Source organism: Herpailurus yagouaroundi, unplaced genomic scaffold (genome assembly GCF_014898765.1).
Source record: "Herpailurus yagouaroundi ecotype Mexico unplaced genomic scaffold, PumYag 196, whole genome shotgun sequence".
Lineage (NCBI taxonomy): Eukaryota > Metazoa > Chordata > Mammalia > Carnivora > Felidae > Herpailurus > Herpailurus yagouaroundi.
The window spans coordinates 9,023,149-9,047,911 of record NW_024412427.1 but is presented as its reverse complement, the minus strand read 5'-3'; the positions used below and the strand labels follow the sequence as shown (position 1 = coordinate 9,047,911).

Genomic DNA, 24,763 nt, shown 5'->3' with positions numbered 1-24,763 from the left:
TCTTTCTCAGGAAGCTATGGAACCATATGCTCTATCAAATATTAAGATAAATCACAAAAGAGAAAGCCATGAAATCCAGGAAAAAGGTGGACCAACACAAGAGAGAGATGAACATTTCCAGAATGAAAACTAAAAGAAATTTTATTACATTAGTTATGCTGCACCCCTAGACATCAACCTGTTGCTAATGGAACTGAAAGTCAGAGGACTCCAAGAGTGACAAGAAAGAGGAGGAGGAGGAAACTGAAAGATATTAACAGCTTTGAGTTTTTATAAACAGTATGTATATATGTACGTGTGTACATATGTATGTATTTACTTATGTATTTATAGTAAGCTCTATGCCCAACATGGGGCTTAAACTCACCACCCTAAGATCAAGAGTCACATACTCTGCGAACTGAGCCAGCCATGTACCCCAACAACTTTGACTTTTTTGAAAAATTCCTTTAAATAGCTATTGGAAAGAGTGGTCAGACTTATCAAATGATCAAAGGACACAAAGCAATTTCTTAACAAGCCACTCACAGTTTATTCCTCAAAAATTCCTGGGAGGTATGAGCAAATATCTTAATTATCAGTCGGGTTAATAGTTGGGGGAGGGGGGTGACTCATTATTAGCTAGCTGGAAATGAAAGGACCTGAAGGGAAAGGATACTAATGATGTAGCAGAGATTAATTTCATGTACTTTACATTTCTACCTAGAGGTGGCCAGGTCTAGATGTGCAAAACACAACTAGGGCCAACTAGCAAGTCATACTGGCTAAGTTTGCTATTAACTGCTGATGCCCACAACACCCTTAGAGCCTCTCAATACACTGTTTTAAGGCTTAGGAATTTTGAACCTTACCAGTGCTTGGGAGAATGGATTTACTTACTGACATGTCCATTCCATGAAGTCTTCGTGTTTCCTGAACCATTACAGTCTCTAATATTTTATAATACAAAATTTCTGCAAGTTTTAGTCTGTTTACAGCAAAGTCTACGGAGGGGAATAAAAGGGAAAATATTTGCTACTGAAATGTAACTGTTAAGCACTGAAAGACAAAACTTATATAAGCTTAAATCTTATACATTAAGAATAGCAAGGAAGGAAAAAATTTAATTTCTACTTTTTTAGGGCCAATCTATCTACTTTCAATGCTGTGTCAACTTTAGTTTTGTCTTCTTACCTATGTGCGATCCCGGCTGTTCATCTGTTGATTGAGTATAGTGTTGGCAGAAAGTCTCTCCTATTCCTTTCACTATTTTCATAATGTTTTCCATAGGATTACGTATACAAGATCTATAAAATAGAAGAGGAACCTAATTACCAGGAAAAAAATCCAGACTACCAACATTTCAAGAATTTGGTTTTAGTGACCACAGTTTTATTCCCAACTGTAAATCTAGATATGTTAAAAGCATGTTTCAAATAAATCTACAGCTTTTAAACAAAATCATCTGGCATACTGTTTTGGAATTTCAACATTAGCAGTGTCAATATTATCTCTTTTGTTCTTCTATTTATATGACATTTTAGAAAAGGCCAAATTATAGGGATAAAGATATATCCGTATTTGCCAGTGGGTGGGATGACACAGGGGTTGACTAAAAGGGGCATAAATTTTAGGGGCTAATGAAATTGTTAAAAGGATGACTCTTATTGTGAATTATATAAATTTATATATATATAATATATATACAAATTTATATAAAATTACATAAATTTATATATATATAAATTGACATATAAATTATACTCCAATAAACCTGATTTAATAAAAATAGAGGCTATAGCAGTATTTATGTATATATTACCCATACATATTATAATATGTAATATAATTTACTATATATTTATATATATTACATATATAATTATATATTATAAATAATTATAATTAGAAACACAATTATATTATAAATGTAATATATTATTATAATTATATTATAATTGTATAATTATAAATATAAATGTTGAAATTCCAAATTTAATTCCAAATATAATTTTAAATTTTTTTTTTTTTTCTTCCAAACGTTTATTTTTATTTTTGGGACAGAGAGAGACAGAGCACGAACGGGGGAGGGGCAGAGAGAGAGGGAGACACAGAATCAGAAACAGGCTCCAGGCTCTGAGCCATCAGCCCAGAGCCTGATGCGGAGCTCGAACTCACGAACCGCGAGATCGTGACCTGGTTGAAGTCGGACGCTTAACCGACTGCGCCACCCAGGCGCCCCCCAAATATAATTTTAAATACATATACTTATAATTATATATATTAATATATAAAATATACTTATGTAAATATAAATATAATGTTGAAATTCCAGACTTAATTCCTAATATAATTATGATTTTAAATACATATATTTATAATTATATATATTAATATATAAAAATATACTCATATAAGTAAATATAAAGTTGAAATTCCAAATTATAATTATATTATAAATACATTATTATAATTATATTATAAACATTACACATAATTATATATAATTGTAATAATATATTATATTACATATTATTTTAATTATATATTATATAATCATACAACTATACACTTATATATATTATGTATATAATATATAATAGGTCATATTATAGGGATAAAAAATAAATCAGTATTTGCCAGTGGGTGGGAATGACACAGGGGTTGACTAAAACGGGGCATACATTTTGGGGGCTAATGGAATTGTTCTACATCTTGCTTGTGATGGTGGTGGTTACATAACTATGCATTTGTCAAATTTCATACAACTATACAGTTAAAAGGATGACTCCTATTGCATATAAATTATACTCCAATAAACCTGATTTAAAGAAAAATAGAGGCTATAGCAGTATTCATATATATATTATATATAATATATATATAATAGATACAGTTGATCCTTCAACAAGATGAGTTTGAAGTGTGCAGGTCCACCTATAAGTGGATTTTTTTCAATATAGTACAGTATTGCAAATGTATTTTCTCTTTATGGTTTTTTTGTAAATTTTTTTAATGTTTACATTTGAGAGACAGAGAGAGAGAGGGAGGAATGGAGGAAGGGGCAAAGAGAGAGGGGGGACAGAATATCCGAAGTGGGCCCTGTACAGACAGCAGAGAGCCTGATGTGGGGCTAGAACCCATGAACCATGAGATCGTGACCTGAGCCAAAGTCAGATACCTAACCAACTGAGCCACCCAGGCGCCCCTCTTTATGATTTTCTTAATAACATTTTCTCTTCGCGAGCTGAATTTATTCTAAGAATACAGTATACAATACATATAACATACAAAACATGTGTCTATCAACTGTTTATGTTACTGATAAGGCTTCTTCTAGTCAACAGTAGGCTGTTACTAGTTAGATTTTGGGGAATCATTAGTTATGGAGTACCTGGCTGGCTCAGTCGGTAGAGCATGTGACTTGATCTCAGGATCATAAGTTTGAGCCCCATGTTGGGTGGAGACATTACTTAAAAAAAAAAGTTATATACATATTTTTTGATTGTGTGGAGGGTTGGTGACTCTAACCCCCATGCTGTTCAAGGGTCAACTATATATATTTATAGTAGTGGAACAATAAACTGTATGTAATTCTCATCAAAGCCTAAATAATAATAAATAGAAAAATACAGCACTAAAAAGGCACTTAGCAAGAAATAACTGTTACCCTTATATTGTTACCTTTCTTTCATTCAAACACAGAATCTTAATTCAGAAATGACAAACAAGGGCAACTGGGTGGCTCAGTGGTTAAGCGTCCAACTTTGGCTCAGGTCATGACCTCACGGTTTGTGAGTTCAAGCTCCACACTGGGCTCTCTGCTGTCAGCACAGAGCCCTCTTCCGATCCTCTGTCCCCCTCTCTTTTTGCCCCTCCCCTGCTTGTGCTCTCTCACTCAAAAATAAATAAACATTAGGAAAAAAAAAGAAATGAAAAACAAATCCAGACTATGAGAAAGAAAAGTGATCTGCCTGAAACCAGATAATGAGTGCAGTGTTCAGGACTCCCAACTCCATGTCCAAACAGACCAGTATGATGTGTAGAGAGGTAAGCAACACATATGGCAAAAATACTTTGTTTTTATCAAGTTCTTCTAATGCAAGCTGTGCCTCTTGAGTAATGTTTTCTTCCAATTAGGCTGTCTTTAATTTTTTTAAACTATTTTTCTAAAGTTTATTTATTTATTTTGGGGGGGGGGGCTGCAGAGAGAGAGGGAGAGAGAATTCCATGAACTGTGAGATTATGACCTGAGCCAAAATCAAGAGTTGGATGATTAACCAACTGAGCCACCCAGGTGCCCCTCATGTCTAGGTTTTTAAGTTAACTTTTTGAGTTAACTGTTGGATATGGTGTAAGATAAGAGTCCACCTTCATTATTTTGCATGTAGACATCTAGTTTTCCCAGCAGCATTTGTTGAAGAGACTATCCTTTCCCCATAACGTAGTCTTGGCACCTTTGTCAAGGATCATTTAACCAAATACATGAAGATTTATTTTAGCATTCTCTAGTCTGTTCTATTGGTCTACAAGCCTGTCTTTATGTCAATCCAATTCTGTTTTGACTATGGTAGCTTTGCAATATATTTTGAAGTCAGGAAGCATTCCAGCTTTGTTGTTCTTGCTTTATTGTTTTAAAGGTATTTTGAAATTCTACATGAAATTATAGTAATTTTTTTTCTATTTCTATAAACAATGCCACAGGCATTTTGATATGGACTGTACTGAATCTACAGATTATTTTGGGTAATAAGGACATTTTAACAATATTAAATCTTCCCATCCATGAACATGGAATGTCTTCCCATTTATTTGTTTCTAGGTCCTTTGTGTTTTGCATACTATGTTTTCGTGCTTCCCACTTTCTCTTGTTGCTATAAAATGTTTGCATCATTACCTTGACACTTCTTTTCAACTTGTTCATGCTTACACAGTTTAGTCCAGATCTATTTTATTCAAGTGCTATGAGGATTGAAGCTCTCCATGACAGTCTTCCCACCCTATCAGCAGTCTGCATATCTTTTGAGCTGTGTCTGAGGTTAGGATTGTTCTGTCTACTTTTCTGTAAACTAAAGGTTTGGGGAGTAGAAGAGAGCTCAGGTGGTGTTATGTTCAGCTTTTGTTAGAAGATCAGGGCTTTGCTTATTACTCTTCTGAAATTTAGTTAAATATCCCTATTCCAGGGTTCACTATATCTAGTCAGAGATATCTTCTAGTTCTATTAGGATTAGGATCTCACCCAAATCGGTATGGAACCTTGGAAAAGGACAGGCCCTGGGAGTTTTTCATATTTCTGCTGCGATCTTGGTGGTGGAATATAGGGGCTTTCACCTGCGAAGGTATCTATGACCTTTTACTCATTTTCCTGCTAACCCCATTTGTTTCTCTCTACATCTGGGGTATTAACATTCTCAAGATCCATCAACATATCTTCTTTCCCTAGTAATGCTTCTTGGAGATGGGCATATAAGAACCATCCATTCCTTTCCTTACCATCATTTTGGAAATTTATAGCATGAAATCATAGCCCTCTCATTTGGTTGCTGCTAGTAAGTAGTTTGCTGGTTTTTACTATTCTCTTATTTCACTAAGTATTAGGAAAGAAAGTTCTCTGATCTGGCTTCTATTTACCATCTTTACTAGGACACATGCCTCTTTATCTTAAGCAACTGCATTAAAATTCCATTTACTGCTGCACCATCAATATGTATTCAGTCTCCCACTTGATGAACATTTAGACTGAACCCATTTAAAGTCAATGTAAGAAGAAAACCTATTAATGCATAACTTAGGGGTAGATATAAGAGTGGGATGTCAGGGCTAAATAACCTTAAGAGGTTATTTAAACTTTAAGGTCTATAATATTATGAAATAATATCTCTGTGTAACTTTAATAGGTACTTCCATCTGATTTTAGGTCAACATACCTTGTAATTAAAATTTATTTAGAAAGATAATATTATACTTACTCAAAAATATTCATAAGTTGTTCACTTGGTGCATTTTTCAGTCCAGCCACAATACTCTGTAACCGGCTCACACTTTGAGTGGCTGAAGCAACAGGAGTAATGACTGCTTCTTTTTCTTGTAAATATCGCCGTCCTGTCAGTGGGGTAGAAGGTGCAAATGATGTTTTCTGTCAAAAAAGAAAAATCTTTTAAAAAGTTTAAAAAGATTAAAAAGTTACCTTGCCCTCATTATGTGTTTAATTCAGTGTATGTATCACCTTCTCTATTCATATTTAGTAGTACTTTTTTCCTCCCTCCTCTGGTTATCCACCAAATTTTTAACAATATAATGCTAATAATATCCTCACATTCAAAAAAACACTTTTTCAAAGTACTTACTACTTATTATCTCATTTTATCATAATACTCATTTGAAATATACACATTTTCACTTTACATATGAAACAAGCACAGAAAAGTTTAAAAAACTGTTGAAGCTGATAAAGTTAATGGAAGAGGCTTGGTCTAAAACAGGTTTTCTACCTTCTAGACCAGTAAATTTTCCATTAGACCTCATTCTCCAACCCATTTTACACATAAATACAGAATTAAGCCTTCACTATTCACAATCAAGCCAAGAGTTGTATGGCTAAAGTTCAGGGAAAGCACATAGTTTGTCATGGGTAGAAGGAAACTAAATTTTAAAGCAAGTGGCTAAAGTGATGCAAAGAATGATAAGAAAGCATAAACCCTTCTTTATGTCAAAAGACACACACCCTACTGAAAAGTCCAGGCATTCTGGGAAAATACATCAAAAATATGAAAAGCATCAAGAAATGAGGTAATACTAAATGCCACTTTTAATTTTCTTTAATGTTTATTTATTTTTGAGAGACAGAGAGAGACAGAGTGTGAGAGGGGAAGGTGGAGAGAGAGGGAGGGAGGGGCAGAGGGAGAGAGGGAGGGAGGGAGGGAGGGAGAGGGATAGGGATAGAGAGGGGGAGAGAGAGGGGGAGAGGGAGAGAGGGATTGAGAGAGAGAGAGAGAGAGAGAGAGAGAGAGAGAGAATACAAAGTAGGCTCCAGGCTCTGAGCTGTCAGCACAGAGCCCGACGTGGGGCTCGAACCCACAAGCTGTGAGATCATGACCTGAGACAAAGTCAGATGCTTAACTGACTGAGCTGCCCAGGTGCCCCCTAAATGCCACTTTTAAAAATTACCTTTTAAGGCTTTCATGGAAAATATATATTAGTAGAAGAAACTCAAGATTTAACTTGAAAGATGTGTCTGTTGTTAGTAGAATCAAACAGAGAGAAAAAGATCATTCAAGACTGAGGCCAGGCTAAGTTATATTACTTTTTCAAAGTGTTGTTGAAGATTACAGTCCACATTAGCCTGTGCTGTCAGTTTCCCTAATGGGGCATCACCAGTGAACTTTCGAGGCGTTCCAATTTCCTCTTCTGCATCTGCTCCCAAAAAGATCCTCTCATCAAAATCACCAACAGTTAAAACATATTCTTCATACTCCTTGTTCACTGCTTTGCTGAAAAGAGAATTATTTTATTTACTTTTAAAGATTTTTTTAAATTATTTTTTTTAAAGTTTATTTATTTTGAGAGAGAGAAAGAGAGAAAGGATCATGACCTGAGCTGAGATCAAGAGTTGGATGCTTACTTAACCCGCTGGCCACCCAGATGCCCCTTTAAAGATTTTACTAAAAAAAAAAATTTTTTTTTAATGTTTATTTGAGAGAGAGAAGAGACAGAGCACGAGTGGGGGAGGGGCAGAGAGAGAGGGAGACACAGAATCCGAAGCAGGCTCCAGGCTCTGAGCTGTCACCACAGAGCCTGATGTGGGGCTTGAACCCATGAACTGTGAGATCATGACCTGAGCTGAAATCAGACACTTAACCAACTGAGCCACCCAGGCATCCCATAAAGATTTTATTTTAATATTTATTCATTTTTGAGAGAGAGAGACAGAGACAGAGAGAGAGAGCGCGCGCGCAGAGGAGGACAGAGGATCCAAAGCAGGCTCTGTGCTGACAGGAGTGAGTCTGGGGCTCGAACTCACGAACTGTGATATCATGACCAGAGCTGAAGTCAGACACTCAATCGACTGAGCCACCCACGTGCCCCTTTAAAGATTTTATTGTTAAGTAATCTCTACACCCAACATGGGGCTTGAACTGATAAGCCTGAGATCAAGAGTCTTGTGCTCTTCTGACTGAGCCAGCCACGCACCCCAAGATTTTAAGTAGCTAGAATAAAACTAAGTTACACACAGATTTACCTTTTTAAAAAAAAAAATTATTTATTAAAGTAATCTCTACACTCAACATGGGGCTTGAACTCATGATCCCAAGATCAACAGTGGCATGCTCTACCAACTGAAACAGCTAGGCATCTCCACAATGGATTTATCTTCACTTCAAGATAGATTTAGACTCCAAGACCTGGAAAAGCTGATGACTTTCAAATTTTTAACTCTGCCCATCTAACAATATTGAAGGTTCTTATCTGATTATGGACATGCTTCACATTCACATATATAGTGATAATAAATTACTCTGAAAGATGAGCAAAAAGAGAGTATAAACTTAATCTCAAAACTAGCTGAACCTAATTAAGATCTGATCATTGAGAGAACAATAGTTGCTTTGAATATATATACATTCTGAATTTGCCAGAAGTCATTGGGTCTGTTTATGAGTTTCTCTGGAAGGAGCTCTTTTAAGTGGCAAAGGTTTCCTAAAATAAGTGTACTTAAAGACAACAAGGCTTAGTTAACAACATCTAGTTAATACCACTAATGCAGAAGGAACTTGAGTTTGAAGGAGTTAATTTGATATAATGTTCCACTTAATAAGTTGCAATAAATCATTATTATATGATACCATATGGCAGATACCATTAGTGTTAGATACTTACCTATTATCAGTAAAACTGGAAAGGTCCAGGAGGCATTCTCCTTTTAAAATCTGGGAAGAAAAAGTCATTTTGTGACATGTAATTAAACACAATAACATACAAAAACATGACATTTATCTAAATTTTCACATTGGTAGTTGTTATAAATAATATACAAAAGAGAATTACTGAATATTTCTTTCAAACCAGTAAAACCTATATAGTGTGCAAATAAAAGTTTAAAGTCCATTTTGAAAATACTTTGAAGTTGGCCTATGGCAGTGGTTTATAAATTCTAGTGACGTAAGAAGCACTTAGGGGAACTTCTAAAAAATGCAGATTGATGGACCCCAAGGTCTGAGCTGAGGCAGCATTTTATATAAACTCCCTAAGTGATTCTGACAAAAGCAGTCCAATTTTAAACCCTGGTCTATGGAGAAGGGAAACTAACATTTATTGAATGATTATATGTATCAGGCAAGAAAAAGATTCAAAGGGAATATAGGTACTGTTGCTGGTGAGAGAAGCAAAGTACAGTTTATAATATTTTCTATGTACCCCACACTATGCTTAGACTACTATACATCAGGGTTGCAAACGCAAATGCCTTCATGGGTCAAAGCTCAACATACATAAATGAAAAGGGTAGAAAGCATACTTCCCATCTTAAAAGACGTGGCCATCATTTAACTTGATCAGAGTTACCCATGTAGAAATTCATGTAGATATTCCAATCCTGTTTTGCCATAGCTTCTGATTTTTGAAAGAGATTGTCACATAAAAAGTCTTTATATGTAAATTAAAATGGAATGAAATTAAAATAAAGAACGTCCTACACAGGCCAAACAAAATATCTGTGGCCCAAGAGCAGAAGGACAACTGTCCAACTCAGGATACTTCAGGAGTGAAATGAAGTCCTATAATAATTATGCCAAGACAACAACCCAAAACTAGATAATCCAGGCAAATCAAGATGTATGGTCATTAAACCTTAGAGCTACTAGTATGCTGCTGCTGCAGAGCACAAAAGACATAATCCTTGAGTTCCTGTCAAAGTTTACTTTGCTGGAGATGTTTAACATACAGATAAGGAGCCACGACTCTCTCTCTCTCTCTCTCTCTCTCTCTCTCTCTCTCTCTCTCACACACACACACACACACACACACACACACACACACTGGAAGAAAGATAACACTAAATACAAAAGTTTGTGTAAAAGAAGAGCCACCATGTAGGAAAGACTTTATGCTTAAAGAAAAATCTCATAATATCTACAAAGAGGGGTACCACAGTGATGACCTAATTTAAAACCCTTTTTCACCAAAGAGAAAACTCAAGGACTAGCTGGATTAAATGGCTCAATGTTTGGGAAGACACAGACCAAGAGGAATAAGCCATTTCATAAATACAGAAATAGCTAAGTGAATTACCTAGAGGAAAACCCAGAATGCATGCAGATAGCCTGTAAGCAGCTACAAAACTATAACGGATTTCCTGCTCTATTTATATGGAATTAAAGCTATAGTTGTTATAGATCATCCCACCTTTAGAAAATACTCAGCAGTTACTCAAATTGTGGCAGTAAATTAGTTTACTCTGACCTCCTGCTTTTTATGTTCTGTTCTTCGTAATTCTTTTATCAGAGCCTCTTACAGCTGCCTCTGCCTATGAATTTACTTGACAGTACATACAGTTGGTCACAGTCTTTAACAGCTCAGTTTGCACACCACAAAAGATCATAGGGCAATTCTGCACCACAGCATTCTACAACACAGCAGAGACTGAACCCTGATAATCTTGACCTTGAGTCCTGTAACACTGAGAACTTGCTTAAAGCCTTGTTTTTGCCTTTGAGGCTTCTGCTACTGACCCTTAAAAATCTTAGCCATTCACTTATAAGTACAGTACCTTTCTGTCAAAGAGTTTTGAAATATATGGCTTAAAGTAGTGCTCCTTTATTCCTTTTGCTTCTACTAGAAGTCCATCATGCAGTTCACACAGTACAGCAATGATGCAGGGAGGTTCTTCAGAAGCCCTAAAGTCAGCAGTATGGAAATCAGATGGTAAACCTAGTTTGATAGGATATGAAGAGCAAAAGAGGGGGAAGAAGAATATGGTCAACTTTCAAAACTTTTTCTAAAAACTAATGACGAATTTTTAAAAATAAATAAGGTTATTACCTTTAAATGATGGGTTTAACAAATCTCGTCTATTTGGGCATATAATGGCATTGGCAAAAATCAGATCCAAGCAGCACAGAAGTAAATGGTAAGAGTTTACTAAATCATCTCCAATCATACGAAAATTACCTTTATAAGAAAAAAAAAAAAGACACGAAGACCAGAAACCTCTCATGTCAAATAACCAGTTCCCACAGTAGAAATGTAAAACCACTGAAAGTATCACCTTACCCTTAGTATAAACAAAGAGGGTCCAACAGAAATTAAAGAGATCCTTAACACTGCAAGGAATCCTCCTAGAAAGAAAAAATGTGCTTTTTAATTGACTAATTTGCTAAATATCACTCCACATTTGTCATTTAAATTGAAATAGCAAATATAAATAACTAGAAAGTCAAATTACATGTAAAATTCCATTCACAAAGGACAATTTACAGTCCATTAAATGGACTTAAATAAGCCTTTTTAGTCTGCACAAAATAATCAGAACATAAAAAAATAAGTATTACCCTGAATTTCCAGATATGGTAATTATAAATGGGTTTTTAAAAATTTTTTTTCCACAAATGGATTCTTATGGTAAAAAGCAGACTTTAAAAATGCAAATTTCCTAAGCTTTATGTTTTTTTAATATCAATTATATAACGATTAAGGTTCTCACCTCTGCTTCCTGCTTCGTGGTAACCTCGGTAGCTCTTCATATGGATTTTGAAATATATCTAAAAAAATTGGCTCAAATTTTTTGAAAATTACAGTAGACACCTCAAAATTTCTTTCTAGCCTTTCTATACGTTCACGAAATTCTTGTGGCAGGTTTGACATGTCCATCCACTTCTTCATTTTATTAAAAAACTGTATTAAGCTAAACAAATTAAAAAAAAGCAACTTTAAAAGGAGTCCATACAATGGACAAGTTAACATTTTATTTACGCCTACAAATCTTTATTTAAAAACCTAAATTTGGGGCGCCTGGGTGGCGCAGTCGGTTAAGCGTCCGACTTCAGCCAGGTCACGATCTCGCGGTCAGTGAGTTCGAGCCCTGCATCAGGCTCTGGGCTGATGGCTCAGAGCCTGGATCCTGTTTCCGATTTTGTGTCTCCCTCTCTCTCTGCCCCTCCCCCGTTCATGCTCTGTCTCTCTCTGTCCCAAAAATAAATTAAAAAAAAACACACACACACACACAAACCCTAAATTTATCAAAAAAAAAAAAAAAAAAAACCAACCAAAAAATCTCGCTCCCAAGTGCTATGAAATTACTCTGACTCCCAGAATCACTATAGGAATGTAGATTTTGAATTATGGTCATTACATCAATGTCTTCTAAGCAAGGGGCAATGACACCTACCTACTTCTTTTATTCCCTACAGCACCTAGACAGTAATTTGTATATACATTACAGAGTAAATACCAACAGATTGTTGAGTTCACAAAATTAGTTTGAGGACAGACATAATCTCCCAAGTAGTGGATTCTGGAAGTTGATCACAAAGCACCAGACAGCTACAGTTTAGGAATAAAATTCAAGTGTTCGTGTTCCAATGTGTGGTTCTACCACCAAATATAAACGAAGAAGGTAGTACATATCCAGAAAATCACTTAATGATTATTACTCCACCTTTCTGGCTTATTCAATTATGCGTACATTTTTTATGTCCCCAGGTTAGTATGGTCTTAGATTGAAAATATGTAGTGCTAAAGTCCATTTAAGTGTCTAGCACTATATACAGAGTATTTTTTTTATAAAGATTTTAAAAGTAATCTCTTCACCCAACGTGGGGCTTGAACTCACAACCCCAGGATCAAGAGTTGCATGCTTTACTGACTGAGCCACCCAGGGGCCCCTGGAATGATACTTTAGAACAATTTTTTTTAAATGCTATTTAGCTTTTTGAGAGACAGAGAGCGAATGGGGGAGAGGCAGAGAGAGAGGGAGACACAGAATCTGAAGCAGGCTTCAGGCTCTGAGTTGCCAGCACAGAGACCAATGCAGGGCTCGAACCCACAAACCGTGAGACCATGACCTGAAGCTAAGTCCGATGCTCAACTGACTGAGTCACCCAGGTGCCCCTGGAATGATACTTAAAAAAAAAAAAAGTTGATAGAAGACATCATCAGCTAATTGTCCACAGGTACTCAAACTCCAGATATGCTGACTGAAATCTGAGACTCTAAGAGTCTTTTTTTACAAATTTTTTTTTTACTCTTTATTTTTGAAAGACAGAGAGAGAGAGATACAGAGTGTGAGTGGGAGAGGGGCAGAGAGAGAGGGAGACACTGAATCTGAAGCAGGCTCCAGGCTCTGAGCTGTTAGCACAGAGCCCGACTGGGGCTCGAACCCACGAACCGTGAGATCATGACCTGAGCCGAAGTTGGACGCTTAAGAGACTGACTCTTGATCTCAGCTCAGGTCATGATCTCATGGTTTGTGAGTCTGAGCCCCGTGTCAGGCTCTGTGCTGACAGCTTGGAATCTGCTTGTGATTCTCTCTCTCCCTCTCTCTCAGCCTTTCCTTGGCTTTCTCTCTCTGTCTCTCAAAATTAAATAAATATTTTAAAAAAGATTATAAACAATAGCCAAAAACATTATTGCCAGGTTGCTAAATATTTATTTGGGCTGACAGATTATAGTCTCTTGTAGGAGACTTTGTTTGGGGAGGCAGGGATGCTCAGCATGTGAAATCCTTTCCTTTGTTTGAGGAATTCCCCAATTTTGAGTCTTGCCATCTGCTAGATAGATCACCTTCACTGGAAGTTAGGGTGAAGGCATAAAACCTGAGGTCTTTGATATATGTTTGGGATTTTGAATATGGAGCTGGTGGCGCAGAGAACACAACAACTGATTAATTCTTACAATCAATTAGCTCTTAGGGGCAAATACAGTCGCAATGTCCAGGGATGGTACTGATGATCATGCAAGTCATGTCCTTGTTAGATAAATTTTTGTGATATGCTTTTCGCTATAGCTAGGCTCCTTTGGTTCCTGGACATTTTCCAAGTCTATTTTTTCAAGTCATTCTAAAGACTTTGTCAGCTATTCAATATCCTTTCAGTAAATTTCTCTTCTCCTTAAGTTAGCCAAAGTTGGTAGTTGGAATCTGTTTTTTTTTTTATAAACAAGGGGCTTGACTAACACATCCCCATATAAATCCACTGTATTTACTGTTACCCCCAAAATGGCTGTTCTATCGTGGAACAAAGTACATCAAATGTTTGAAAAAAAAAAAAAAAACCTTACAGCATTGTTATTACTTAAACTAGGATTATGATTTTTAAAACTAAAATAAGAAGCAAAGTAAACTTGACAGCTTTCAAAACTATCCTGTTCATTGGGATTCTGTCGTAAAGAAAACATTATTCCAAAAAGCACATGAAAAGAAACTCCACATCACTGGCCATCAGGGAAATGCAAGATACCATTTCATGCCTACTAGAATGCCATAATAAAAAAGACAAATAATAACAAGTATTGGCAAGGGTAGTGGTAAAACGGAACCCTCAAGCTCTGCTGGTGGGAATGTAAACTCGTGCACTTTGGAAAACAATCTTGACAGTTTCTCAAAAGGTTAAACAAAGAATTCCCATATGATCCAACAATTCCATTCATACATATACACCACCCCCCAAATGAATATATGTCTCCAAAAGTTGTACACAACTGTTCATAGCAGCATTATTCATACTAGCCAAAAGGTACAAAGAACTCAAGTATCCATCAACTAATAAGTGGATAAACACAATGTGATATATCCATGCAATGTAAATATTATTCAGACATAAAAAGGAATGAAGTGCTGATATATGCCAAGGGCTAGGAGGAGGGAGAAGAAGGAAGTTGTTGTTTAATTGTTACAGAGTGTCAACTTGGGAAACTGAAAAAGTTCTGGAGATGGATAGTGGTGATGGTTGCACAATGTAAATGTATTTAATGCCACCAAACTATATTCACTTAAAATTGGTTATGTGGTAAATTTTGTTATGTAGATTTTACCACACACACACACACATACCCTGAAACAAATATAGAGTAGGGATGGTAAACATGGGGCATACGTCCCAATAGCAGCACACTACTCAATTTTACTGGCACTCAAAAAATAAAAAAGAAATTATTGTGTAAAAAGTTAACATCATCAATGTTCCAATTAAAATTATGAAAAAAATTTTTCATGAACTAAATATTCATTCAGGTTCTATTATAACATGAAAATAATGAATGTCATCTTGATTTAAATCGCAAGTTATTGAAAAACTTGTGAAAAATGTGGAAAAATTACTTCTCAATACTTAATACAATAAGATGCAGACAAAATAATAAAAATTCAAATTACATAACAGTAACTATTTTTTAATATTACACTTAATAGCCAAATAAATTTTTAGTTGGAACTCATTTTAAGTTGAAAGTTGCTTTGGTTAAGTTTTTTTCACAAACTGAGGCTGAATATATAAATACATTTCAAAACAAACATACTAATATTTGTGGGTGGATGCATATGTAATACAGCATGGACTTGGGAGGCTCCGCCACTTAATGGGGTGTAACCTTTGGGAAGTAATTTAAGTTCTTGGTGACTTGGTTTCCTTATCTGTAAAATGAGATTCATTTCATGGGATTAACTGTGAGGATTAACTGAATAAAAAAATACAAACCCTTAGTATATAGTAAGTGTCTACCATACAGGTAATTTCTCAATAAAAATTTTCTAGTTTTACATGTACATCTAGAATCTAAATTTGCACAGTATTTTGCAGTATGATTTATGAGCAATATTTGATGAGAATAATCAGGGGCACCTGGGTGGCTCAGTCAGTTAAATGTCTGACTCTTGGCTTTGGCTCAGTTCATGATCTCATGGTTCGTGGGACCAAGCCCCATGTAGGGCTCTGTGCAGAGCCTACTTGGGATTCTCTCCCCCATGACCAAAATAAATAAACATTAAAAAAAATACATATTTAATCATTTAAAATTATCCTTAAAGTTCAAATTGTGAAAATAGCCCAAATTATTATAAATCAATGTAAATAATAACATCACTTGTAATTCTTTTTTATTTGTCTGAACATGATGAAGCTGGTCTATGCTCTTTTAGTAGTTCAGAATCTGACACCTGAAAAAATTTATATCAGGGGCACCTGGGTGGCTCAGTTGGTTGAGTGCCCGATTTTGGCTCAGGTCATCATCTCAAGTTTGGTTGGTTCAAGCCCCACACTGGGCTTTGTGCTGACAGGCTTTGCCTGCTTTGAATTCTCTATCTCCCTCTCTCTCTGCCCCTCCCCTGCTCACTCTCTCTCAAAAATAAACATTAAAAAAAATTTTTTTTTTAATTTATATCAATCTACATTTAAAAAACTAGTATCTTTTGACCCTTCACTACATTTTTAGAAATTTAGCGGAAATACATTTTCACAATGATGTTCAGCTGTGTATTATCACAAAGAACTGGATACAACCTAAATGGTCATTGATAAGGGGTTGGCTAACTATATGAAACATCCTTACACCCTAAATCCTAGAAAAGGAAGAGCTACTTATGGTGATATGGAAGGATTACCAGAATATTAAGAAAAGCAACTGCAAAACAATACATATAGTAGGATCGCATTTATGTTTTAAAAAACAACCAAAACACTAAAAAACAGGCTTTTTTTTTCTGTTTAATAATTTATTAACAGTAAATTGTTTAAGTGGTTAATTCTGGGGAATGAGGAAAAAAAAGAAAGAGATATCTTTACATTTTTAAACTTTCTGTATTATTTGAAAATTTGTGAACCTTTAAAAAAATGATGGTAAAAGTATACATAACAGAAAACTTACCATTTTAACCATTTTTAAGTGTACATTAAGTACATTCCCAACGTGCAACCATCACCACCATACATCTCCAGAATGTTTTCATTATTTGAAATTTTTACCATATACTTACACTGCTCTAAATTTTAAGTTCTTCTTTTTGGTTCAGTTTCCCCAACAACCTAATATTCTAAATATTTAAAAATTTTTATATGGTCAATAATGAGAAACACTGATAGAAAAGTCAGATTATTTTATATTGCAATGAAGAGGGAATTTCTGCTCAATTAAAAAAACTATGTGAATTCAATCTTAATTATACTTTCATTTTATTTTTATCACTAATGACAAAAATTGATACCTATTAAAGTTTTAAAAACTGCCTTCAGGGAAAAATTTTGTCTTTAATGTACTATTTTTCCACTTATGAAAACTAAAATTGTTCTGAGAAAAAAAAATTTTGGTTTTTAATTTAGCATGAATTGAAACCTAATTGCTCTCCCTGGATAGGTCTTTCAAAGTTTGTTTCTCTTCCATGCTGGAAACACATGACAGCAAATAGACAACAACCTCAAGTAGTCTTGTCATGGGTAGAAAATTCCAGAAATTGAGAACACTACCACCTATGTCTGGTTCACTCCATTTCTTTTGTTTTGTATCCAGGCAAATAGTTCCACATGATTAATACTAGAGCAAGTAAAAGCTATAGCCAAGACCTTCTGATTGCTTACCTGTTGCAAGGTAAAAAATACTAACTATACAGTAGAAAAACAAGACAACACCTTTAGCAGATAATCAAAATTAACATCACCAAAGAGAAGCAGGTGGATATCGTGCCTCCAGATGTAATATAGTGAAGACACAAAACTACTTATGTAGTTTTCTATCTGGGGATATGTAACTTGCTTCTAAGTATAAGAAAATATGAGACAAATCCAAAATGAGGAGTAATCTACTAAAAAGGAGGAGGTAATTGGGGTGCCTGGGTGGCTCCAGTTGGTTAAGCATCTAACTTCAGCTCAGGTCATGATCTCATAGTTCATGAGTTTGAGACCCACAACAGGCTCTGTGCTGACAGCTCCAAGCCTGGAGCCTACTCAGACCCTACGTCTCCCTCTCTCTCTCTCTGCCCCTCCCCTACTAGCACTTTGTCTTTCTCTCTCTCAAAAATAAACATTAAAAAAATTTTTTTTTTTTTAAAGTGGGGGGTAAGGTGGTTGTGGACTATATTCTTGCTGTGGAAACATTCCTGATTAAAGGAAACTAAACAGACATGGTAAGTGAATGTAATAACTGATCCTAGATTGGAAACTGTTCTTTTAAAAAGCTGCTATAAAGACCATTATTGGATCAACTAATAAAACTAGAATAGAGATAATAGATTAAATTATTGTATCAATGTTAACTTTGCTGAAGTTGATAACTGTTGTAGTTATCTAAGTTTATACACTGAACTATTTAGGGGCAAAGGGCTATAATGTATGTTACTTACTTTGAAATAGTTGAGGAAAAACTATTTGAGAAAGATCAAATGACAAAGCAAATGGAGTAAAATGTCAATAGGTGAATTTGGGTCAAGGGTATATGGGTGTTCTTTCTACTTTCCTTATTTTTGCAACTTTTCTGAAAGCTTGAAATTGTCTCCAAATTTAAAAAAATTAATAAAAAAAAGCTACAGATAAAAAAGATTTAGTACAGAGACCTCTGAAGTCAGAATTTGAGGAAAAGGGGCAATGGAATAATGTGAGAATTGGAAAAGGAGACCTATAGGATAACAAACTTAAAATGGAATAGAGTTAAACAGAAATTAAATTCTAAAGCTAAATTTAGGACTTATAAAACAGTGTTTGAAAAATCAAAGTGCTTTACCTTAATTTAGCTGAACGTAGTATTCTGGTAAGTGAAACACAATTTCCTTCCATGATACCCTTCCCAACAGTAGGAATAATGCTTTTGCGGCATGCAACATATAACGAACATGCCAACCAGTGTATAACTTCTCCCTGGCAGGCAAAAGACAAACAGTAAAATGTATGTATTATGTTAAAATGCTTGAATTCTAGAGCCAAAAAAGATCTTGGAATTGTCTGATCTTACATTATGTATATAACAGGCCAAAGTGATGAAGATATTCGCCCAAGGTCACGAAGCTTAGTTTTGCAGTAATGGGTATAAAACTCCTTACATCAGTCCTGTGTAAGATGCTAAATCAGCATTAGTCTAAAAACAGATCTTTCATCTACACCCCAAATCTAATATTATCCAAAGAGTTCTCTTAAAATTTCTCAGCACTGGCTTTCTCAATTTTATAACACCGGTGAGTCATGGCCTTAAAGATGCTTAAGTTCCTTTCCACCATGTTAATTTTATGTTTCTTCTTTAACCAGTTTGGCAGAGAAAGGAAAGTACTGAGTAGAAAGATGGCCAGGGAGACACATAAAAAGTTCATATCTATCTCAAGCAACATAAAGGAGACTGTCATTTTTGTTAGGTAAAAATTTGGGGAATTATTTACCTAATCTTTAAAGAATTTTTTTATTTTAGAGAAAAAGAGAGAGCATTAGCAGGGGAGTGGGGTAGAGGGAGAGAAGGAGGGCGAGAGGGAGGAGGAGGGAGAGGAGGAGGAAAGGAGAGAGGGAGGAGGAGGGAGAATCTGAAGATGTTCTACGCTCAGTGAAGAGCCTGACAAAGGGCTTGAAGCCACAACCCTGGGATCACAACCTGAGCCGAAATCAAGAGTCAGATGTTCAACTGACTCAGCCACCCGAGCACCCATATTTACCCAATCTTTAAAATAGTAATTTAGCCTATTTTAGCAGATATCTCAATTTATAATGCTATAAAAAAGATGACATTTGGTAATTCAACACTTAATTGTCTGCTTTAGACTTGAGATATCTCCCAAGTTAGAATCACTTTATTATTATTAATGTTTATCTACTTTTGAGAGAGAGAGAGAGAGAGAGACAGAGCCCGAATGGGAGAGGGGCAGAGACAGGGAGACACAGAATCTGAAGCAGGCTCCAGGCTCTGCACTGTCAGCACAGAGCCTAATGAAGGGCTTGAACCCATGAACCATGAGATCATGACTCAAGCCAAAGTCAGATGCTCAACCAACTGCGCCACCCAGGCATCCCTATTATTTTTTCTGAAGTTTATTTTGAGAGAGAGAGTATGCATGCCAGTGGGGGAGGGGCAGAGAGAGGGAGAGAGAATCCCAAGCAGGCTTTGCATTGTCAGCGCAGAGCCTGACATAGGGCTTGATCCTACAAACAGTGTAAAATCATGATCTGAGCCAAGATCAAGAGTCAGACACTCGACTAAGTCACCCAGGTGCCCCTTAAAATCACTTTATAAGTTTACTACTGAACTATATATGGATTTTAAGGTTTAAGAATTAGACACAATACAGCACAACATATTACTGTTCCTATTTACTATTCTACAGATCCTCTTTAAGACCAGATTCTAGAAGGATAAAAACATGGAAAGATTTCTTGTAGTAATCCAAAAGGGGTGGGCAGAAATGGGGTGGGTAACAAGAGTTAAAGCCCAGTGTTACTACCTTAAAGTAGTGAGAAATCTTATTTGTTCAAGGTATTAAATGAGGCATGTAAGCTTAAGTTTGGATAATTTTAGAAGCCTTGATTAACCAATTATTTGGGAATAGCATCCAAGTATTACAAGAGCCACTGGAGGGGCACCTGGGTAGCTCAGTCGGTGAAGCATCTGACTTCATCTCAGGTCATGATCTTGTGCTTCGTGGGTTTGAGTCCCACATTGCGCTATGTGCTGACAGCTCAGAGCCTAAAGCCTGCTTCAGATTCTGTGTCTCCCCCCTCTCTGCCCCTCCCCCAGTCGCACATGCTCTCTCTCTCTCTCTCTCTTAAAAATAAACGTTACCAAAAAAAAAGAGCCATTGGATACAGGTTACTAGATGAAAACACCATTGAGATAAAGAAAATAAGTACTGAAAGTTTTGCTTCTTTTTCCTAAAAAAAAAAAAGAAAAAAGTCATCTTTATTATTTATTCTGATGCTAGACCTTAGAAATGCAATGATGGTTTCTGACCTCATGGAATTACAAATTTAGAGTTAAGAAAAGGAACAGAAAACCATGATCTATAATTGGTGAGACACGCTGTAAGAATTGAAAATAAAGTGTGAGAGACTATAGTATAATAACTGATGTTAAGTGGAGGTCAGAGAAGGATTCACAGAGGGAGACACCAAAATGTAAGAGGGAAAGGCAAAGGAGAAATGTAAGCAGGAAGTTGTTAGGCATACTGACAGGCAGGAAGCTGGGGACAGGGCTTCTTAACAACAGAGGGGCACCCGGGTGACTCAATTGGTTAAGTGTCTGACTTAGGGTCAGGTCATGACCTCGAAGTTCACGTGTTCCAGCCCCACATCTCAGTCCCTCCAGCCCCACATCTTCAGAACCTCTGTCCCTCTCTCTCTCTGCCCCTCCCCTGCTTGCGTGCATGATCTCTCTCTTAAAAAAATTTTTTTTAAAGATTGCCTTATAAAAACCAGTAATCTATGAAAATACCTACTCTAAGAGTCTTTCACCAAAAACAAACAAAAGAGAAAAAAAAGGAGGGGCGGCTGGGTGGCTAAGTTGTTGAGTGTCCAACTCTTGCTTCTGGGTGCAGGTCATGATCTCACGGTTGGTGGGATGGAGCCTGATTCCGGCTCTGCGCTGTAAGTGTGGAGCCTGCTTGGGATTCTCTCTCTGCCCCTCTCTGCTCGTCCTCTCTCTCAAATAGATAAGTTAATTTAAAAAGTAAAAGAAGAGGAAGAATATAAAAGACTCTGGACAGAATAAACCCTCACCAAATCTTAATTCACAGATCTGTGCTCTCTGAATCAAACATTCAAGATGTCCTGATTAACTTCCCCTAACTGGAGATTTAGTTCTTCAATTTGCCTGTTGGTGAGTGGGAAAAGTTTCCAGGCAGAGGGTGTGGCATGAAGAAAGCACACAAGTGGGAAGAAACTTGGCATGTTCAAGAATCTGAAAGAGGTGTCTGGTTTAATGCCCTGACCAGTTTGCACAGTAAATGCTTATTCAGCGACAGACCAAAAGAGGACTTGGGATGTCGGAAACACTTTCTTGGGCTTTTAGACATTAGTTTGTTTTCACTGAGCGGCCATAATTCATAATCTCCCTTTCTTATTCTTCCTTCAGCTTTCCAGTCATGCCACTCATGGATGCAGGTCACTGTCCTTTATCCAGTCTACAATAGTCCTACCGTAGAGACATACGAAGAGTGTCTCCTAGGTATTTTTCCCTCATATACAGACACACATACTCAATTTCAAATATCCAACCATGTGCTTCTGAACCCACCAATTAATTATTTCACTGGGTGGTGAGTCGGTGGAGCACTGTGTGTGTGTGTGTGTGTGTGTGTGTGTGTCTAGACCCCTTGGATCATGAAACAAAACCTCTGAATTTAAATATAATGAAATACACTCCGCCGCAATGCCATCTCTCCGCTGCATTCCTTGTCTGGATTCCTATAATAATTAGCAGAACGACCCTGAGGAAGACCCTTCTCTGGGCCTTGATATTATTACCTGGAAAGCAGGTATAATTCGGCCCTGCCATATTCACAGGGCGGTGGGGGAGGACTCAATGCAAGAATGGTTGGGAAGAATCTAACGATGGTTTACACTTATTTTATCCAGAACCAGGCACTGTGCTAAGCCTCAGAATACGGACACAGGAGCAAGCTGGGGCTGAGAGCCTTTCCTCAAAGCGAGTACCCCACACTTCCGCCTGGACGAGGCCAAAGGGTGGGAGGCCAAAGCTTAAGCCCTTTCGTGGAATGGCGATCCCAGGTCGGGTTCCCAGGGTTGTGGTGAGAACTAAGTGAGATAACAGATTTAAAGAGCTGGGCAGTGGTGTAGGTACTAACTTCACTTTAGCTTTTACCATTATGGCATTTGGTTTTTTAACAAGTTTACGGGCACGATCATGACGTATGCGGCGCTCGACGGGGCGGAGGGAAGCTGGTCTGGAGTCTAGGGGCCCCGAGTGACGTGTGACCCTCCGCTCCTCTTCCGGACTTCGGTTTCCCGCCTCAGAAAGAAAACGGATAGATTGGTCTACACCCGCCCTTCCAGCTTCGCACTCCTCTGCTCCCGGCTGGGCAGCGACCCTTCCCGGCGGGGAAACTCCCACCGCCCCACAGGGTGGGGTAGGGGCGGGGCGAGGGTGGGGCCTGGCAGGGGTCTGGTCCGGCCGCCCCACCTGCCGCCGCTCACCTCTAGGCTGTAGTTGCCCCGGATGGCGGTGAAGTCGTCCAGGGCTTCGGCCGCGCTCCCCTCGTCCAGGTTCAGCTCCTGGCACAGAGCCTGCAGCGCCTCCCCGGCGGCGGCCAGCACCGCCGCCCCCTCAGCGTGGGGCTCGTCCTCGAACATCCCCTCAGACCCTGCGGGCGGCGAAGCCACGGCCCCCCGGCTCCTTTCTCGTTTTCTGGGCGCGCTACCCACAACCCCCTGCGCCAAAGCGCGCGAAAGTCGGTGGCTTTAGCACGACGTCTCTCCGACAGTCTGCATCCGCGTTTCCCCTCAAAAAAGTCCGTTTCTCCTCCAGGGCACCCAGTGGCCTCTCTCTGGAGATGTGTGATAAGAAGATGGATCTCAATTCCTGGGGAAAAAAACAAAAACAAAAACACCCTGGGCGTGGTCTTTGTCGGGCTGCGAGGGGCACAGCCAGCGCAGCAAGTTGTTGCGGAGGGATCGGCAGCCGCGCGCAGAGGCTACTGGGAATTGTAGTCCATATCCTGCCTTGACGGCCGCGGCGCTGCCTGGGTCTCGGCGGCTCTTCGGCTTCGACGGAGCTGTCTCTTGTGAGGTGGTCTCCTCGATCGTCTTCGGGAGAAGCCTCCTCTGTACCACTAACCCATGGGCGTGTGTTTTCCACTGCCTCGCCAAACTTCGTCTCAGACTTGCCCCTTGATAAGAGACCGAGGCACGAAATGAAAAAAGTGGTCTCGTGACAGCGGGAGGCCTCCGGATTCCTGTCTCCAGCGGCCAGTGAGTGGTCTGTTGGATGACTGAAGGGCTGGAGAGGCAGGGATGTCAGGGAACTACTCCTTGTCTCTTCTCGGTTGCTAAACCAGGCTAGACCTGGGCTGAGAGAATTGCAGTAATCAATGACCCTGGGAACCGTCCTAGTCAAGACGACTGTCTTCCAGGCTTAGAAATGGCCTGAGCATAAGTCTTAAGGCATGGAACGGGTCTCCACGCTTCCCCTTCTGCTCCACCAAAACCCCTTCTGCAGGAAGAGCCAGAGTGATCCAGAGCATGTCACTCTACTCAAAATCTTTCAAAAGACTCCTCTTGCCCTTAAAATAGTATCCAAATTCCTTGTGATCTGGCCTCACCTCATTGCCCCCCTCACGAGTATATAATAAGGTGCAGCCTAACTGCTTTGTTTTGGAACCTTGAAAATGCCATGCTGTCAAGCTAGTTCTTGCCTCAAGGCCTTTCTCACATGCTGTTCAAAGAGCCCCAAATACTCAACACCAGGTCTTTGCTTGTCTGGCTCCTCCTCCTGGTTCAAGTTCAACTAAACGTTAACTTCTCAGGCCAATCCTGAGCACTGTATGTAAAATAGCTGACCCTCCCGCCAACACTCCTTTTCATTGTCTCATAGTGCCATATCACAATTGATATTATCTTGTTTATTCACTGCCTCTTCCTACTAAAATGTGACTTGAATGTAAGCAGGGGCCTTTTTTTTTTTTTTCATGTTCACAGTATTACAATGTTTAGATTAGTGCCTGGCTCATAGTACTTGAAAAATTACAAAATGTCCATTGATGCTTGGGTGAGGGAAGGAGTCACCAGAGATGAAAATGGAAGACAAGTCAAGGTAGGTTACAAAGGACCTCATAAGCCCCACCGAAAGCCTAGACATTGCCAGTGTGTTTTTCAAATGTTTA

At 38.0% G+C, this 24,763-nt stretch overlaps 1 protein-coding gene and 1 long non-coding RNA gene across 5 annotated transcripts in view; one reads left to right on the top strand and one right to left on the bottom strand.

The window, feature by feature from the left end:
* Nucleotides 1-103, top strand: part of LOC121012232 (uncharacterized) — a 44,617-nt gene extending 44,514 nt beyond the window's left edge. The window contains exon 3 of the long non-coding RNA XR_005782026.1: nt 11-103. This is a non-coding gene — a long non-coding RNA (uncharacterized LOC121012232). The remainder of the gene's footprint in view (nt 1-10) is intronic.
* Nucleotides 1-23,383, bottom strand: part of RBL1 (RB transcriptional corepressor like 1) — a 61,706-nt gene extending 38,323 nt beyond the window's left edge. For 3 of the 4 annotated variants that reach the window (XM_040447109.1, XM_040447110.1, XM_040447112.1), the window contains exons 1-11: nt 23,079-23,383; nt 18,676-18,809; nt 11,678-11,878; nt 11,248-11,312; nt 11,017-11,145; nt 10,745-10,905; nt 8,857-8,906; nt 7,283-7,469; nt 5,949-6,115; nt 1,174-1,286; nt 880-983 (exon numbers count right to left, since the gene is read on the bottom strand). In XM_040447109.1, coding sequence (XP_040303043.1) covers nt 880-983; nt 1,174-1,286; nt 5,949-6,115; nt 7,283-7,469; nt 8,857-8,906; nt 10,745-10,905; nt 11,017-11,145; nt 11,248-11,312; nt 11,678-11,878; nt 18,676-18,809; nt 23,079-23,234 — 1,467 coding nt within the window. In that variant the 5' untranslated portion in view covers nt 23,235-23,383. The remainder of the gene's footprint in view (nt 1-879; nt 984-1,173; nt 1,287-5,948; nt 6,116-7,282; nt 7,470-8,856; nt 8,907-10,744; nt 10,906-11,016; nt 11,146-11,247; nt 11,313-11,677; nt 11,879-18,675; nt 18,810-23,078) is intronic. The other variant, XM_040447111.1, reaches the window with a different exon arrangement.
* Nucleotides 23,384-24,763: the final 1,380 nt, after the last annotated feature.